This window comes from Pistacia vera, unplaced genomic scaffold (genome assembly GCF_008641045.1).
Source record: "Pistacia vera cultivar Batoury unplaced genomic scaffold, PisVer_v2 Contig322, whole genome shotgun sequence".
Lineage (NCBI taxonomy): Eukaryota > Viridiplantae > Streptophyta > Magnoliopsida > Sapindales > Anacardiaceae > Pistacia > Pistacia vera.
The window spans coordinates 146,512-161,184 of NW_022196138.1; the positions used below are offsets into that span (position 1 = coordinate 146,512).

Here is a 14,673-nt window from a genome sequence, read left to right on the forward strand (position 1 = left end):
TTTTTAATTTTTCTTTGCATTTCTTATCTGCATTTCTCCAAAATTTTTGCATGTAGTCTGACGTATATTTTCTTAATTATTTTGTTAGTATTCCTTTCTTAACATTGAATTCAGAACAATAAGCAAAAGAAATTGTTAGTGGATGCACTAATGCAAAACAAAAAAAAAAATTAACGGTTGAATAAATGTTAAATCATGTTAGAGATATTGGTAAAATAATAAAATAAATGGATTGGAAAATTATAATATATAGAAAGTAAACATAAAAATAAAATGGTATATTTGGAAATAAATGAAGTTTGTATAAACATTTACATATGCTTAAAAATTTTAATGGAGTAAACTTAGAATTGGAGCCTAGAAAGATAAAATATGGGATCCAATAACATCACTCTTAAATTTAAAATATATTTTGTAAAATCAAAATTACCTAAAGAGACTATCCATGTCAAAATTCTTTGAACAAATTTTTTCGATTCTTAAAACTTTAAAACTTTTAAATCTATTCTAGAATTTTAATAGCATGATCTATTATTTAATCCAATTTATTTTTCCCCTTTTACTGATTAATTAAATCAGTCATGTAAATTCTTTTTCCTTAAACTTTTAAGACCTTTATTTCTTTGTTTTCATATTCTCGTTACAATTTTTGAGTTTAGTAAATCAGTTAAAATTTTTATTTCATTATATTATGGATACTTTTACACTAAATTATTGGTGAACTTGATATAAAATAATATGTTTTATAAAAGGATTCCAAAAAATAGATTTGTAATTTGTAGCTTTTAAAATTCAAAAGCTGCTTTTGAAAGTTAATTATAAGAACACCTAAAATTAACTTAAATTATGAATTTTTAATAAAAAATATTCAAAAATAGAATATTAAAAACAAAAAAGTTAAAAAACGGAATCGAAGTCATCGGCTAACAATTGTTAGCAATGGTCAGCTACGCTATCAGAAAATTATTTCGTGGTGAGTGGGTAGACACCGCCAGCACGGTTGCACTTGCTGGCAAGCGTACTATCCAATAATGTTGTTGGTGTCGTAAAAAATGGCGGTATTTGGCCGCAACAATCTAACAAAGTTCAACCCAAACTTTGCCAGCTGTTGGGGAATGATGGCATAGTATTTGACAACATCATTGACACGGTTGCACTTACGATCGCACATATGCAACCGTGTCGTGATGTGACTCACTCAATATGTTGAAGAATTTTTTGACAGCGGCAACTAGCCAACGTCGAGCAATTTTCAACATTTGAAATTTTGAAACTGTTTAATTAAAATAACTAAATTTTAATATAATTAATAATAGAAAAAAATATATTAGAAAAAATCTATTTTGGTCCTTTACATAAGTATATATTATTCTTAAAATAAAAGTAATTTAAAAAAAAAAATAAAAAAACACCTCATAATTATTTTGAAGTTGATTATCTAAAATAATATTTAACAAATTACAACAGTCCCAAACTAAGCCTCGACTCACACACAAAACATATTAATCGGGTCACTGAAACTTTGAAAGGTTTGAAATTGTTTTACTAGTTTCTTTGTTTTCTTTTAATTTATTTGATTCAACGAAATAAAAAAAAAAAAAAGTGAGCGAAAATGAGTGAAAATAGTACTAGCTAAGGAACTCAATGGAGTTGCCAGAAACAGACAATTGTAGAAATTGTAGTTTTTCACATTTCAAGGATTTTCTAGTCCACTGAAGCCTGTTATAATTATATTTTGCACTAACTTATCCCTATCTTACCTAAAATACACATTTGTTACCCTATTCTAGAAATTTTATTCAATTATTTTAAATCACTTAGGTTTGTTAATTAACTAAACAACACACCAAAAAAAAAAAAAAAAAAGGTTTAGAAATTAACAAAAACACCCCTACCCACTAGACCTGGCAAAACGGGTATGGATCCGCGGGTCGGTCCGTACCCGGGTAAAAATATAGGGTATGGGTTCAATAAATTAAACCCATTTTTTTGTGACCCGTACCGTACCGTGCAAATAATTAAGGGTCATACGGGTGAACCCGTGGGCACCCGCGGGCACGTATAAGCCAAGGCTTCGTTCTGTTTTGAACTGAATGAATCCCTAAAAGTTTTAATTTTTTCATCAGACTTCACGCCTCCTCTCACGCTGACGCCTCCCTCTCACGCCTCTCTCACAGAGTCACAGTCATCACGAATCCTTCACAGAGTCACAGTTCACACTCACGCAGTCACGCCTCCCTCTCACGTCTCCCTCTCACGCATCTCATCAGTCATCAGACTCATCACGAATCACGGTCACGCTCCCCTTCACAGTCTCACAGTCACTTCATCTGAACATCTCATCTCAGAATCTCTCAGTCTCAGATCGCGGCCGCATCGTCACTTCGTATCAGTCTCTCATCAGTCATCGCTCATTAGTCTTCTTCGATTAATATTCGTCACTTCGTCACTTCGATAACGAAATAGAGGCTCAGAGAGAGATCAGAAGCGAAGTTCGGCAAAAAAAGGTTCTTCAAAACAAACTCCTTTCGATTATTTTATTATTTATTTTTTTATTTTTTTGGGAAGCGAATGAATTTTTACTCGAATGAAAGTTTTTAGGAAGAATTGTTTGAGTCTTTCATAGTTGCTTATGTTTGGTTTGGTACAGTTTGTGGACCTTATGGTTTGGAAAATTGACAAATAGGTCCCTTTGTGAGAGAGGTTTATGGTTAATTTGATGAGATTTAAAGAGGTTTGGGGTGATCTTAGGGGTGATGATTATCATGTTTAAGAGAAGTTTTTGATGGTTTTGGAAACCAATGGGATCTTTTTAAATTCGTACTTTAGTGATAATGAATTTTTTTTGGAATGAATTTTGCTTGGTTTTCTTTTTGTGGTTGGTATAGTTTTATGTTTCAGTTTGTGCTTGGTTTTAAATTTTGTTGTTTGGTTACTTAGAAAGTGGAGGAAAGTTATGGAAATGAATTGGAAAGAGTAGAATAGCAATGGATCTTGTTTATGGTTCTCTTTATGGGTTTGTGATGATTGAAATGAACAGAAAAAAAAAAATGACACTAATCGAAAGTGAGCGAAATTCTCGAGCAGATGAACTTTAATTGTAGTTTTGTGATTAAGTGATCATTTATGGGTCCTTGGAGCGCAGACTTGTTGGTTGCTTGGAAAATGTGGAACGTGAAACACAATGAAGTTGTAGATACAATGTGTTCTGCTGATATTTTGAATAGAATTGCAAACTCTTTCAGCAGAAGGGTTGTGTTAGGTGGTTTAGTTAGTGCTGGTTTTAGACTTTAGTTTCATAATGGTGAAAAATCTGGGATTTCAAGTTCATGTTATCAGTAATAGGTGGACTATTTATAATTAACATTAACAATCTATAAATAACTCACTTATGCATAATTACTACATAGAATCTATTATGAAATGACAATTGTAACATGTTAACATAAATATTCGTATATTTTATTATTACATTTATTAATATGTAGTTGATAATTGTTTGTAGATGTGAGGTGAAAGATGTTCGGATGATGATCTTGATGTGCCATTGACTGATCTCGAGACCGTGGAATCAAGAGACTCTATACGCCCCTGTGGAATGAAAAATTTGCTGTCCTAAGAATGTTTTTTGTTGAATATTGGATTATATATTTGTTTATTTTAATTGGTATTTATAGTTTATTGACTTATTTGGTTTGTTTATGTGTAATTGTGTATTAGTGATTTTGTATTTGTTTGTTTTGGTTGGTATTTGTAGTTTTGTATTATATGATATTGTTTGTTTATGTGTTATTTGTTTATTTTGGTTCATATTTGTTTATATTCTTAATTGAATTGAATTTAGAGTAGTTGATTTAGGGGGTGTAAATGTAAAAAATTAAAACTGCAGGACTTTTAGGGGTATAATTGTCATAATTGAAAACTGTTAGGGGTGAAACTGTCAAAACTGAAATCTGGAGAGAGAAAAAACGGGTCCACCCGTACCCGTATAGGGTAGGGCACGGGTCCAAAATATTGGACCCGTATATATCGACCCGTATAAGGCCCGTACCCTTTTTACCCGTACCTGTTTTATCCGGTCCGTACCCGGCCCACCCACCCGTTTTGTCAGGTCTACTACCCACCCACATTTGCCAGATTCTAGCCACAACTGCTGGAAGATAGCCAAAATCTGATAGTATAATGGTGCACTACTGGCTGAATCTGGCAAATACTGTGCCGATCTAGTCTTTTTCGACAAAATCCATCATATATTTAGCCGAAAAGATCAGATCTACGACAAAAGATCTAGCCGTTGATAACCAGATCTTTGGCTGTAGCTGGTCGTCAACGACGACCATATCTTTGGCCATCATGGACAACCAAACGTGGCCAGATCTGGCTGGAGATCTAGTCTTTTCCGACCAGATCCATAATGGATCTAGTTGAAAAAGACAATATCGGTGCACGATCGATCGGATCCAGTCGGTTGTACATCGATACGACGACTCCAACCACCTTCCGGCAATGGTGGCCAACTGTCGACATTTAATGGGTGGGTGAGGGTGATTTTGTTAATTTTCAATGTTTTATTACGAGAGTGTTTAGCTAAATTAACAAACACAGGGAAATGTTTTTATTAATTTTCAAATCCTGCCTAGAAATAACCACCTAATTCTTACTTTTTTAAAAATCATATCCAAAATAATAAAAAACATAAATTACTATTTCAATGACCCAAATTCTCACTAAATCCTCAGTGCTTTATCTACAGAATTAATCAATTTCTGTTGGTTGTTACCCACAACATTGTTGCCGGTGACACCACTGGCTGCTGCGGCACCATCGGTGGCTGTGGCTGCCATTTCTGCCAAGTCCATACCATTCTCTATACTAATACATTCCTCTCTAAACTTCTTGTAAATATCACCTTTATAAAATTTATGTGTCCTAATCACCAAAATAAATGAAACAAGGCACCCAAAGAATGTAGCCGCTGTGATTATAATAAAACACATTTTATAACACTGCACGCCGGAGCAATTCAAGCCTTGGCCGGCCTTCCTGGTGAGCCCCAACGCTGCCATCTGCTTCAAACCCTCTCGATCATACAGACGACCAGCGACTTTCACGTTAAAAATGTATGACCCAACCGGGCCCGAAACAGCTCCAACATTGTACAGTGTGGAGTAATGTTTAAGGCCAAATATTTCTGAAATGATTGCTACTACTAATGATAATTGTGCTCCGAGGCAGAACCCTGTAATCACTGAGGTAAAATAAAGAGAATTCGGAACATGGAAGGCGATGAAAAGATGGCTGAGGCATGAGATGAGAATCACTAGAGTTAGCAATAGAGGACGAGGGAATTTGTACTTTGTTAACAAGATTTCAGAGGCGAAACCTGAAAGGACTCGTCCGAGGAAATTCCAGATGCTAATAAGAGAAATGAAAGTGGCAATGCTGTGAGTAGGATAGCCTAATGACTTTCCGATTTGACCCAAGTTTATCGATGGCAGTTAAAGCCCCACCAACGCTAAAAGTTGTTGCCGTGAACAGAATTAGCATGTCAATGCTGAAAACCGCTTGCAGTATGGCATAGTCCTCGCCTCTGTCAGGTTGCTTGACAACATTTTTTAAGCCAAAAATTGTCTGGAAAGTCGGTTTTGCTTCTGATGCTGCAACTATTAATGGATTCTCGGTTACAACATTAACTTCAGGATCGTCTTTCAAAGCTTGTTTCTTGCTCTTCCAGATGGAGAATTCTTCTTTTATAACTATAGCAAGTGGAATGAAGAGAAAAATAACAACCACTGATGCACTCGCAATATACTGACTTCTAGTAAACCTGAACTTGTTCTGAATTATAATTGTCACAATCATAAATCCAGCTAGGCCAAGCAAAATATAGAGGAAATTATAGAAAACTTTGAGCTCCTTTGCTTGTTTAACAACCTTCATAATCCGAATGGTTGGAAGAAAAAACACCGGAACAGCAGTTGGAAGCCAAGCAATTAACAAGATAAGAGCTTTTGTGTCATCACCATGGAAAGCATGGTAGATTTGTGTCATTATCGCGCCACTGAGCCCAATAAGACCCTTCAAGAGGCCAATGGTAACGCCTCTACTTTCAGGGAAATTCTTAACACAAGTAACCAATGCTCCAGTGTTTGGAAACGACAGTGAATTTGAGCCAATCCACATGTACAAACACATATGCCAGACATGGGGTTTGGCTACACGACCAGTAACACTTAGCCAAATCATGAAAAACCCAAAAAAGTTCATGGCTGAACCAATTAAGAGAACAACCCAGGGAGGTGCAATCTCATAGATGAGCCCTGCCAAGACTCCGAGATTACCACCCAAGTCCTTGAAGAAGGCTATCGAGTTGAGTGTGGTCTGATCATAGCCTAATGCTGATTTGATGTCATTCGAGTATAGACCAAACATATAAGATGAACCATTGACAGACATGATTAACAAGGTAGCGAAGACCATGAACAATCTGCTAGCCAGCATATGCAATCCGAAGTTCTTCATCTGTTTCCAATTTGATTCAACACCGCCATTGAAGGCAGACATTACCATTTTTTCCTCTCAAGTTCTAACAAGCTCTATGCCTGAACACTGAAGTGGTGAAGTTTTTTAGTACTACAGGACAGCCGATGAGGTGAACTGATTTTGATCAAATTTGCCTGGCCAAATATATTATAAAACTTCGTAGTTCATCAGCACAAGACATATAAAAATGGGCATTAACTTTTGTGCTTGTCCTGCCTTGATGGTCGGACTTGCTTGTCTCTTTGATGAAGGAATCAAGCTTATAGCTGGGGTCAATGACATCAAATCATTTTGTACTTCTGGTTTCTTTGTGCTACGTTATGAAAGGAGTCAACATTTCCTTATCACTAAACCTCAATCAGTGAGCTTTTGTCTCCGAGGTTCGTCATCTGTATACAGAAATTATTTTCTAGTTTTCAGCAGCTTTCCTACCCTCTTAAATTTACTAATCACCAATGAAGCATCCCATGACAAGGAGATTGTTACAGGACCTGCAAGGTTTGCATTCTGTAGATCTCTGCAGTCTCAAGGGCTCAAGTATACGGTTTCTAAAAGAATTGGTCTCCACTTCCCAAATAGACTCTGCTAGCCGTCTCAATGTTTGTGATCGATTATTTATTTGATTGAAGCTTATTTGATTTGGCTTCAATCGGTCAGTTTAAGAAGTATGCAATTCACGGCTGCATATGATAAAATGTGACCAAAACCGAAACCATTTCTTCCTTCCATCAGCCGTGACTCGGAATCCTTTTACCATTTTGTATAGGTCCTGATACTATGATACACATTCCTAAAAGAAGATAATGGCTTGGCCAAGTATTAAAATCCTTAGCAACACAAATTTCTCCGAGGCCTGTTGATTAAGATCTGAATATGCAAAAGCATAATGGTTGCTGCATTTCTGCGACAAAGTTAAGACATTGATAAAAAGTTGAAACTGAAAAGCGGCCAAAATGCAAGAAAGATACTATGATTAGCAACTACATTCATTTGGAAGTAAATAAATTCACATACCATGATACAGAAACAGATTGCTTGGAAGAGAGGCTAAAGGGTAAACTAACTGGCCTATTCACAGTTAACCACACGCATTGACGATTATTTACTCCTTATGCTGCAGAGAAAAACCGTGCTTGCCGCAAGAAAAAATGCAAGCTACAGAATCGCAGTCTTTTTGGGTTTATCCCAATCAACAACAGTGCTCGTTTTGTATCAATAAATCTGTTAGCTAAAATATATAAACATCATAGCTAGAACATTGAGCAGGGGCAGCAGAAAAGCAAGAATCAACATGTCTGAAATCTCTTCTGACATTTGTACTGTTCACTCTATCCCAAAGTTAAATGCTCTCTTAATCACGGTGGAAAGAAGAGGTAATGAAATCACAGCTAAAACAACTTCCATTCAGTCATCAAAGTTCCACATCTCAAAGAAGTTAAAGCACAGAACAAAACAAGAATATACTACGTTGCATCCATCAGTCCTGACGCTAAACAGCAGCTCTTCACAATAATCAAAAACTGGAATAAACAGACTAGTTGTGTTCATTATCAATGCAGCAAAAGTAGAACCATATCTCAGTACCGATCAAAAGAAGATGGACGACCCCCACTTCTAGGACGGTCATAGGGGCCAGGCCTATCTCTATAGCTGCCCCTGTCATAGTGTGCTGGCCCACCACCTCCATACCTGTCACCACCAGCTCTAGGACCTCCATCCCTGTAATAACCTCTTTCTTTACCATAACCATTTTGAGGTTCCCGGTCCATGTATCTATCACCTGCAAAGCGGTCACCACGAGGTTGGTACCTATCATCATGATTATGGTCACGATTCCCGTACCTGCTGTGTCTGCTATCCAAATGGTCCCTGCCTCCATAGCGGCCCCCGTCAAAACGATCATCATAACGGTCTACGTCAAAGCGATCTCCATAGCCACCACCTCCACTGAACCTAGAATGTGAAGAAAATCTACCTCCACCACGACCACCACCATCAGCAGAAAGGCATTCTCGAGCAAAATGTCCAGGACGGCCACACTTGAAGCAGTCAGATCGCCCTGCAGACCTATCTCCTCTATAACTGTCCCTGCCACCTGCCATATGATCCCTACCATATCCATAACCTGGATCTTCACTACCCAATTTTGGCTGAGCCTTGTTTACTGAGATGACCCTGCCATCTAACTCCCGATTATGCATATCCTTGATTGCATCATCCATTGCCCGACTATCAGCAAAGGTTATGAATCCAAAACCACGAGGCCGACCAGTATCCCGATCCACCACGACCTACACAGATGCTAAATGTCATAGCATTGAAAAGCTACATAATCTCATTCAATCAATACCATGAAACTGGATATATCCAGCATGTGAGTATTTATGTATTAAACTTGGAAAAATATGTATTTCATTCCACTCAAACAAAAAACACATTCATATCTATGATGCTGATAATGTAAAAAGCAGGATCTCACTAGGAGCTCAATCTACGAACAAAGAAGTTAAGATATTTGATTAACTATAACTCCAAGTGACAAGGTTGAAAAACAATTCAAACAAGCAGGACGTGCTTTCCCATCATACAGATAAAGAAAGAAAATTGTATTTGCTCAACTCAATCTCAATTGACAAGCCATTAATTGCATCCCCAACTACAACAAAAATGATTGATAATCAAATGACAATCCACTTAACAAACTTAGCTCAATAGCACTTCATTAAAACAGGTCATGTACCATAAATAATGCAATACCACCAGTTCATCATTCCCCATAAAGCACAAATAAGGCAATCTTCTAGATGCCTAAATAACTCAGAAGCAAACTATGTATCATTGTGGCTGTTAATTATAAGTAAGACAAAATAAATGATTAAGAAATGTGGATTATCCATTAGTTTACAACATCCATTCCTCCCTTTTTTTTGAAAAAAAAAAAATTGCGTGTCCTGCACAGTGGCACCGTAAACCATCATCTCATCCTCGAATTTACCATAGCTACTTGATATCCTGTGTCTAGTGGTAGCAGCAGTTTCTATAAAAGATTTCAGCAAGATCATACAACAGTATGAAGATCTGTAAGTAATCAAGTCAGAAGCCTCAACTATAAGAATAATATCAGTAGACCCAGTTTGTGTAGACTCTGAGCAAGGACACTGGCAAAACAAATGGAAGTTATAAAATGCAAAGCCTCTAAAAAATGCAGATGTGGACAATACCAAAAATACCTGCATGCTGTTTCAGCAGTAGTCAGTACACAATCACAGAAAGAATTTTGCATGTTTATACGAGAACATATACAAAATACTGCATAATTTTCCCCCACAAACCACCAACAGCAGCTCATCACTGTAGTAAATATCTCATGTGGAATAAAATTGTGCTGACAATCATTTTCCCATACACAACTAGTCTTGCAGTAAAGTCCATATCTCAATACAAGAATGCACAAGTGAACTTCACGCCCTAAAGAATGCAGCACTTCCAACGTGGAACAAAGTCTCCATTAACTGACGAGGTTTACTTCGTTTGTGGCAACAGAGTTCCTAAATTTGTACTAATGCAACTAAATTCTCCAAATTGAGCATTGACACAAGTTCTTGAAACACAAACGTTGTACTCAGCTTTCACAATTTTGAATTACTTTATTTTACAATATTTTTCCTATAATAAGAAACAAAAATCTGTAAATCAATATCTAAAAATACCCAAAATTGAAAACATTATGTCACCAACGTCATTCACTGAGGTCTGAAATCCTCTATTATATCCGAATTTCACATCAAAATTCACATGTCAACTCCATACAAGTAAGGTTACAAACCCATCAACATTATTCAAAACGAATAATAAACCAATCATGGAGAAACATTGTATACAAAAAACGAACCGAAGATTGAAGAATTTTGCCATATCGACTGAAAGCATCCTCAAGGTGTCTCTCCGTGGTAGTGAACGCTAGCCCACCTATAAATATACGATTTTCGTCTCTGCCAGCCATCTGCACATTAAATTTATCAGGAAAAAAAAAAAAACAAATAACTACATGTAATGGGACAGAGAAAAAGAAAAACTAAAGAATTAAGTGGTGAAGAAGACTAACCGAGAGGAGACAAAGAGAGAGTAGAAGGGAGTGAGAGTTGAAGAATAAACCCTAGATAGATTTTAGATAGAATTGCGATTTGCGAAGCTTCAAGGGAGCGATTCAATTCCGTAACGACGGAAAATTAACTGCGCATTTCATTAAGATTTGTTTATCAGAATTCGTTGGGCCGTGTTTGGTTGTGTCACGCTTTTTGCATGCCTATTCATTTTATTCTTGGGGAGAACGACTATATTCCCACCCGAGGTTTGGCGAAATGACACTTTCCCACCCACCGTTATGTTCTGTTAAGAAAATCTGTTTTGAAGAAGGACATGATGGTCAATTTACATGAAACTGCAAAAATCAAAATTGAAAAATCAAAATTTGGTCCGTGTAGCTTTTCCCTTTCTCTCTTCTTTTCCTTTCCTTCCTTTGTTTTTTTTTTCTTATCTTTTCTTCGCCATCATCTCTTCCTTCTACGCTAGAGACTGTGACGTTGGCGTAACCTGAAATCGCTAGTTGGGCTGACGACGTCACAACCTTCAGCCACGAGTTGGGCTCGTTGCGATGGCACCAACCCAAGTCGTAACTGGACGTAGCTTCACAGCGAACCAAATTGTGGCTGGAGGCAACGTCACAGACACTCATCTCGGCTACAACATTGACGCCGACACAACAACCACCTTTCTTTTCCCGCACTCATATTTTCTTTTAGATCTTATAGTTTATGGGTTTGTGATTTTTGGATTTATTTTTCGTGAATTTTCAGTGGCAGGAGGATTTGAGGATTCTTTTCTTGAAACAGGTGTTTTGCGTTTGTTGGATGTTGGATTTTGTGTTGTGTGGATTTGTGAAAAGAATTTGTATATGAATTTTAATTGTTAATTTTCAGTAGACGCAAAGCCAGGCAAGCTCGTATCTTGGCCTTAGTCGCGTGGCTTTGTCGGCGCAATGCCATGCAGAATCTTGTCCTGAGCCACCCAACTTCTCTCTTCTACAACGCCTCTTCTTCGTTCTACAGTCCATCCCCGAGATCTTTGAACTATGACAAGTCTTTATATTTTGTATGAAATTTGAAGGACTCAAAATAAAATAATGCATCAAATCCATGGCTTGGCCAGCATTATTTTTCTCCTCTACATGTCATGGGTCGTCGTGGAGACAAGAACAGTTTTATTTTTCTTTTTCATAGGTTTTAGTAATGGGTTTTATGGGTTTGATTTTTGATTTTTTTTTTTTTCTCTTGTGCTTATTATGACTATGATTGTTTAGTTGAGATGTAATATGAATTTGATTATGGAGTTGAGATGGAGGATGAATTTTGAATGGGTGTTAAGATGGGGGATGAATTCTGATTGTGTTTGAATTAATGGAGGTGATTTTTCAGACGAATCTGGATAAATTGGGTTAGAGTTTGAATTAATGGGAGTTGATAGTTTCTGCAAATCTTGGTTGAACGAGAGATTGAGTAGTCATTCTCTCAAATAGTTCATGTGCATCCCCTTAAGCATCTGTAAAAGAGCTGCAATTCCGATTTTACCAATCTTTTTTGTAAGATTTTTGTGAAATTTGTTTGGAAGACTTCTATAAATTTTGTTGCAATAAAGATTAAGTTTAACTTTTTTATTAATTTGATACTAATTTTTTATTAATTGAAGTTGTTTTAATAATGGTCGGTTTATTGATTAATTTAAAATTAGTGATGAATATTGAAGATTATTTTGAAAATGTATTATTCAGATAATTATTAATAAAGGTAAAAATGACATTTAATTGGTCAAATTCTAATAATAATAAAATTATTAAGTCAAATAGTAAAAGATATTTTTGTCTTTACAATAAAATAGTAACAGATTTTTCTAGCAAAACATAACGATGGGTAGAAAAATATCGTTTTGAAACTTGACGGGTGGAAAAAGTCGTTTTGCTAAAGCTTGGGTGAGAAAAGTAGCTCTCCCTTATTCTTGTTTTATTTTATTTTGTTTCCCAAAGTAGTTGAAAATTTTCTTAACAATATTCTTAATTTAAAAAATAATATATACTTTTTCATTAAATTTGTTTGATAAATTTTCTAATTTAACAATATTTTAAATGGATTTATATACAACCTTATTCAATTTTATTTTAGACAATAATACCTCCAGAGCCCTTTAGTATTCAGTACGAGTTGTACAAAGGTACAAAGGGTGACCAATTATCGTAAAATTAATGACTTTTTTCCACCCAAATAATGGTTTAATGACACTTTTTTATCCACAAAATTTTAAAATACCATTATACTATCCAAATTTATATTTCAACGGCGAACAAAGAACAAACTCAGTTCAGACTATTGGAGCTTTTAAAGAGAGGAGGCCGATAATTCTTTTAGTGGTGGAAGGTTGAAATTTGGTGGTTGGGATTGGTCGGATTTGACTTGGGACGGGCAGCTGTGAAAACATTAATCACTCGATTGTCGGCGATTGGCAGGGTTGGCGGGAGTAGGGTTTGAAGAGTTTTGGTGAGTGATGATCAAGAAAGAAAATAGTGGTGGTGTAGAGTCGCAACAATGACGAAATTGGAAACGAAGTAGAAATTTGGTTAATAAAGTGGTATTTTAAAAGTCTATAGGTGGGAAAGTGTCATTAAACCATTATTTGGGTGGGAAAAAGTCGTTCACTCATTATCATGCCTCAAAGGAAAAAAAAAAAAAAAAACGTTAAAAGTCTCATCTTTTCCTCCAATTTTCACACAATGATTAGAACTCAATTCGGGGTGCAAATCAAGAGGTTTTGGTCAGACAATGCAAAAGACTATTTTAATAAAGTCCTTTGTCCTTACTTTCAAAAGGAAGGGATCATACATGAATCCTCTTGTGTTAATATATCCCAACAAAATAGGGTTGTTGAGAGAAAAAATGGCCACCTGCTTGCATCCATAGGAGCGTTCCCACTCTAGAAAAAATGTCCCTAAATCATTTTGGGGAGAAGTAGTGCTTACTGCTACCCATCTTATAAATAGACCACCAACTAGAGTCTTGGGATTCAAAAGTCCAATGGAATTGCTTTCTAAATATTTTTTCTAGACTTTAATTCCTCAACTAGGTTGGTTCCGAAAGTTCCAAAACTTTTTTTGCTGTGTTTCCTTTGTCCATGTTTATTCCAAGAATCAGGTTACGTTAGATCCACGAGCAATAAAATGCATTTTCATAGGCTATTCTTATACTAAAAAAGGTTACAAATGTTGTCATCCTCCAACTCAGAAATTTTATGTCTCTTCTAATGTGACATTTGCCAAACAAGCGAGCTATTTTACTCGTCCTTATCTTAAGAAGGAGATACTTATGGAAAATAAGGACAAGGATTTATTTTTTTTCAAGCCTCTTTATTCTAGTTCTTCTTCAACTATTCCCAAGTTCATAAGGGTTATGCCAACCTTATAACTCCCTAAACCCGAATTGCCTAAGCCTTCCAGCTCCAATCCAAGAACTCAAACTCAATCTTCTTTAGGGAAATAGGTTCCTAATTTTATGAGGCCATTACAAGTTTATTGAAGAAGGAAGGCAATCATCACAACACAAAACACGTGCACATTCAAGAGTTTGAACCGACTGCTGGGAATGAGGTAAACACTTCTATACATCTTCTCCTACTATTCCTATTCTCATGAATTAGTAGGTACTAGTGAACCATATGTTCCTAGCAATTAAAAAAAAAAAAATAAAAAAAAAAAAGGTAAAAAACTGTACCAAGCATCCATTATATCCTCTTTCTAATTTTGTGTCTTATGAAAGGTTGTATCATCTCACAAAAGCTTTCTCACTCACCTAAATACCATGTCCATACCTAAAACCTATTGAGGCATTAAAAAGTGAGGAATGGAAGCAAGCTATGAGAATCGAGATAGAAGCACTTGAAAAGAATGATACTTGGGACCCAATTGATTACCAACAGGAAAGAGTTTGGTGGGGTGCAAATGGGTGTTCATTGGAAATATAATGCAGATGGATCTCTTGAGAGATATAAAGTCAAGTTTGTAGCCAAAGGTTATACACAAACTTATGG

At 36.1% G+C, this 14,673-nt stretch overlaps 2 protein-coding genes and 1 long non-coding RNA gene across 3 annotated transcripts; 1 reads left to right on the forward strand and 2 right to left on the reverse strand.

The window, feature by feature from the left end:
- Positions 1–4,688: 4,688 nt before the first annotated feature.
- On the reverse strand, positions 4,689–7,782 carry LOC116137279. The gene is given in 3 exon segments (XM_031422962.1): positions 4,689–5,486; positions 5,488–7,444; positions 7,558–7,782. Coding segments are annotated over 2 exon segments (1,842 nt in total). The 5' UTR covers positions 6,571–7,444; positions 7,558–7,782; the 3' UTR covers positions 4,689–4,727.
- A 140-nt stretch (positions 7,783–7,922) lies between these two features.
- Positions 7,923–10,865, reverse strand: LOC116137280 (glycine-rich RNA-binding protein RZ1C-like). Its single transcript, XM_031422963.1, has 3 exons — positions 10,649–10,865; positions 10,436–10,546; positions 7,923–8,834 (listed from the first exon to the last, which is right to left on the reverse strand). The coding sequence occupies exons 2-3, from the start codon at positions 10,544–10,546 to the stop codon at positions 8,121–8,123; spliced, it is 825 nt and encodes a 274-aa protein (XP_031278823.1). The 5' UTR covers positions 10,649–10,865; the 3' UTR covers positions 7,923–8,120.
- Positions 10,866–11,026: 161 nt separating this feature from the next.
- On the forward strand, positions 11,027–12,192 carry LOC116137300. Its single transcript, XR_004129166.1, has 2 exons — positions 11,027–11,435; positions 11,523–12,192. It is a non-coding gene; the product is annotated as an uncharacterized LOC116137300 (long non-coding RNA).
- Positions 12,193–14,673: the final 2,481 nt, after the last annotated feature.